Source organism: Mus pahari, chromosome 16 (genome assembly GCF_900095145.1).
Source record: "Mus pahari chromosome 16, PAHARI_EIJ_v1.1, whole genome shotgun sequence".
Classification (NCBI taxonomy): domain Eukaryota; kingdom Metazoa; phylum Chordata; class Mammalia; order Rodentia; family Muridae; genus Mus; species Mus pahari.
The window spans coordinates 59,165,614-59,169,447 of record NC_034605.1 but is presented as its reverse complement, the minus strand read 5'-3'; the positions used below and the strand labels follow the sequence as shown (position 1 = coordinate 59,169,447).

Below are 3,834 nucleotides of genomic sequence, written 5' to 3'. Positions count from 1 at the left end.
AGAAGAACAAATCCAGAGAACTCCAGAACGTCTTCTGATCCCATAACAAGTGGGGTGGGGGACGGGGGGGGGGAAAGAATAAAATCCTGGGACTGGTGAAGACGGCTCAGTGGTTAAGAGCACACTGACTGTTCCTCCAGAGGCCATGAGTTCAAATCCCAGCAACCACATGGTGGCTCACAACTACCCATAATGAAAAACAAATAAGAATAAAATCCTTAAGCAACATGTTTCCCCCCCCCCTACAAAATACACCTCGGTTTTCCTAAGCACCAAAATGGGTCCAGTGAGAAGAATCAGGAGAACCAGACTCAGAAGGGGCTCAGGTGCACACAGGGTGGGAGGGGGCAGGTGGAGAATAAATGTGTCACACCAGAGTCTTGCTGGATCTCCTGGCTGTGCAGTAGTCAGGCCCCAGCTCAGCTCCTCCTGGCCCGTCAATCCTGCCATCCCTGCAGCCCCAACCATGGGCGTCTGCTAATGCCAGTGTTCAGGATCAGGAGCCTGTCTGCATTCCCCTCTGAGCCTGTTTCTTAGTCTTAGAATGAGATTATCTCTAAAAGCCTGGCAAGGCAGGCTCCTGGCTCCTAATGAATACTCAGGAGACGGGAGGTGGGGACCTGGCTCTGAAGGACCACACTGAGGTAGGAAGGCACCCCAGCCTCATGGTGACACTTTATTTACAAAGCCAGTGTGTACTGTGTACCTTCAGGTTGTCTAGGAAGCCCTGGATCCCTGTGCCCAGGCTTGCAACAAGCTACAAAAGCAAGGATGAGATCCAAATGGGGACACAGTAGGAATCTCCCTGCAGTCACTTTTGTGATTACCCTGCCCCACCCCCACCCCCCACACACAGCCTCATGAGGCAGATTTCTCAACCTAGAAGAACAAGGTGGGGTAGATGGTGTAGGATGGTGAATTTCTGGGTGTGGCATTGGGTGGCTGAATGTGGCACAGGCCTCTCCCTTCTGCTGCATAATGGGAAAGGCAAGCCCAGACGTGAGGAGGGAGATACCAGGGTAGAAGACCGCATCATCACCAGGCACTGATGGTGTGGGTGGGGGGAGAGGGGAGAGATGGTTCTTTCTGCGGGCCTCTGTTGCCCCTCCCCCATTGGTGGTCTCTCTTTCCACCCCAGGAGGGAGGAACAATGAAGGTCTGAGGGCTGGGCACTCACTAGGCCAGCTGTGGTCCCAGGGCAGGTGGCCTGAGCTGTGGGGGCCTCCGTTCTGGTTCCCCTTGTCCCTCACTGACCAGGAGGTGCTGGAGTATGACGGCCCCAGAAGTCCCCGCTGCCTTCACTCCTGCGCCATCCCAGGCTGGCAGCACCAGGTTGGGGTCACTCCTATGAGCTCCCCAGCACAGAGGAGGAAAGCACAGGGCTGGCACATAGCCTCTCTTCGGGGCTCCTGTAGTACGGTACAAATCCTGAGGCCCCAAGAACATGGCGCCTGGCGAGAGGGGCAACCTGGTCGTCATCACACACGAGCCCTCGCAAGCAGCAGCAGCAGGCTGGTGAGGGTGGAAACCCAGAGATGAGGTCTGGCCCTGCCAAGGGAGACTGGGTGAGGAGAAATGGGATGTAAGCTAGATTCAGGCCCAGATGCCAAGATGGAATCTGGCCTACAACTCTACAGGGGTGATCAAGGAAGGGGACAAGACCTAAATCAGTTCTACCAAGTGGGGAACCCTTGGTAATGTTGCTTCCTCATCCGTAGACCGCTATGGGAAAGTCTGATCCTGGCCTCTGAACTCAGTACTTATCTCTGCAGTCCCTAGACCCCATGCCTAATGGTGTGGTTGCTCACGAGATCAGAGGGCACAGGTCTGGGCTAGAACCTAGGCTTGGCATCTGCCAGCTGGGTGACCCAGGCCAACCTAAGCCATGTTCCTTTGATTTTTCTAAAAGTGTCTCACTAGGCCTGTCTCATAGTCACTAGGACTAAATGAAATGGCTCACATCCAGTGTCTGGGTGTGAGATTTGTCTAACCAATTTCAAGAAATAACCAGATGTTTCTAGGGGCTCGGCTCTGGCTTCGGGCCTTTCCTTGAATCCTCGTGGGTCATTCTTCATCTACAGAACCACATTCCTGCAAAGGGGGGAGGGTTGGGGGGGAGGCTGGTGGACGCTTGGACGGTCCCTCCTAGTCTCTGTGCCTGTAGCTACTGAGTCATCAGGGACCTGGCCATGGTCTCACTGGGGTATAGGCACGGATAGGTGTCTGGAGCATTCTAGAGTCTTGGTGTTGCCGGCCCTCCTGTGGCCTCTTCAAACTCACAAGGCATTCCTCTCTGGCTGTCACTTTGTGGCAGCCAGCTTGTGTCTCACTTCCTGGAAAGGGGTCTCTGGAGCCCAGACAACAGCTGCAGCCTTGAGGGGTGGCGGCGGCACTGGCGAGGTGCTCTTCCTGGGAACGGTAGTACGGGAAGAAGCCACTGGGTGGCGCTGAGTCCTCGAGGAACAGACTCCCTCTGCTGCTCCAGCCAGCTTCTTGCCCTGGGCCGACTTCAGCCAGGGGTTGCTCATATGTGCAGAAGGGCAGGTACTCTGAGCCCACCTTGGAGAGGCCGGGAGAGCCAAGTGGCTCCCTGTCCTGTAGACTGGTAGCCCGCCGATGCTGGGACAGGTGTTCTGGGTCCTCCCCCAACAGGAGGCCCAGAGAGATCAAGGTGCTGGACTTGGCTTCTTGGCTCTTCTGCATTGTCTGAGAAGAGAGGACTCCATCGGCCAGTGCTGCCTGCCCCTTCCCTAGTCCTCTCTGTTTGAGAGGCTTAGAGAGCCCACACCTGACCAGGGTTCCCCTCTGGGAGAAGTCCAGCAGTGCTCCTAACTACACTGCTAAACCTGGGCTCTCTAACCTCATCTCACTCTGGCTCTGTTCAGCATACCCCGGGCCCACCCTCAGTCACGCCGCGCTTGACCCTGCCTGAACATCTGCGGCCCTTGCCCCGCAAGTCTTCCCTAGTTTCCCTGACTGCGACCGATATCACTTCTTTCTCTCAGAAATGCTTTTCTTCACCTGCGGTGGTCATGCCCCTGACACGCTTCCAAGAAAAATAAAACCAACCAACCAACCAAAAGAACCCAAGAAATTGTTATTCTATCTTCCTGATCTCCGACTCCCCTAACTCTCTCTGTTGGGTGCACACAGGCCTTTGCTTGGCCTTTGCTGAGCAGGTCCTGGGTGCACACCATTGTGTTAACCTGAACCCTCTCCTTTCCTGGGTAATGGCTGCTTGCGGTTCCTGGTCAGAGTGACTTCCTTAACTCCCTGGGTTAGCCACATCACCTTATTGGCTGACCCCTCCCAACTGAGGACACTCGTTCTTTGATGCACCCCCTCTGCCATAAAGCACTTGGTTTGGTTTGGCTCTCTTGCATCGTGCTGACTATAAACTTCATCTATCTAGTTGACTTCCGTTTCCGTGGGATCTAGAAAAGCCCTGGTGCCCAAGCAGTCGACAAAGAGTGGAAGGAGGAGGAAGGGCAGGAAGTATGGAAGGAAGAAGATGTAAGAGACAAAGACGGGGCTGTAGACATGGCTCAGGGGTTAGGAAGAATACTGGCTGCTCTTCTGGAGGGTCCAGAGTCAAGTCCCAGCACCCACATGGTGGCCATTTGTAACTCCGTTTCTGGGAAGATCTGATGCCTTCTTCTGACCTCAAACATCAGGCAGGCATGTTAGTGGTGCAGACACACACATGCAGACAAAACACCTATACACATGAGGGGGAGGGAGGGAGGGAGGGAGGAGGGGGAGGGCAAGAATGAGAGAGGAAGGGAATGAGGATGTCCACCGGCTCACCCGGGGTTGGTTGGGCAAACAAGCCAT

At 55.0% G+C, this 3,834-nt stretch overlaps 1 protein-coding gene across 1 annotated transcript; it reads right to left on the bottom strand.

Moving 5' to 3' along the window:
* Positions 1–1,345: 1,345 nt before the first annotated feature.
* On the bottom strand, positions 1,346–2,703 carry LOC110333638. Its single transcript, XM_021215295.1, has 2 exons — positions 2,281–2,703; positions 1,346–1,561 (listed from the first exon to the last, which is right to left on the bottom strand). Exons 1-2 carry the CDS (start codon positions 2,701–2,703, stop codon positions 1,346–1,348), a joined length of 639 nt encoding a protein of 212 aa, XP_021070954.1.
* Positions 2,704–3,834: the final 1,131 nt, after the last annotated feature.

Excerpts from the sequence above, each read along its gene's own strand:
- LOC110333638 (XM_021215295.1), bottom strand. The coding sequence starts at position 2,703 with ATGCAGAAGAGCCAAGAAGCCAAGTCCAGCACCTTGATCTCTCTGGGC. Across the intron at positions 1,562-2,280 it reads CAGCCAGAGAGGAATGCCTT|TCTCCCTTGGCAGGGCCAGA; the intron begins GTGAGTTTGAAG and ends CTCCTCACCCAG.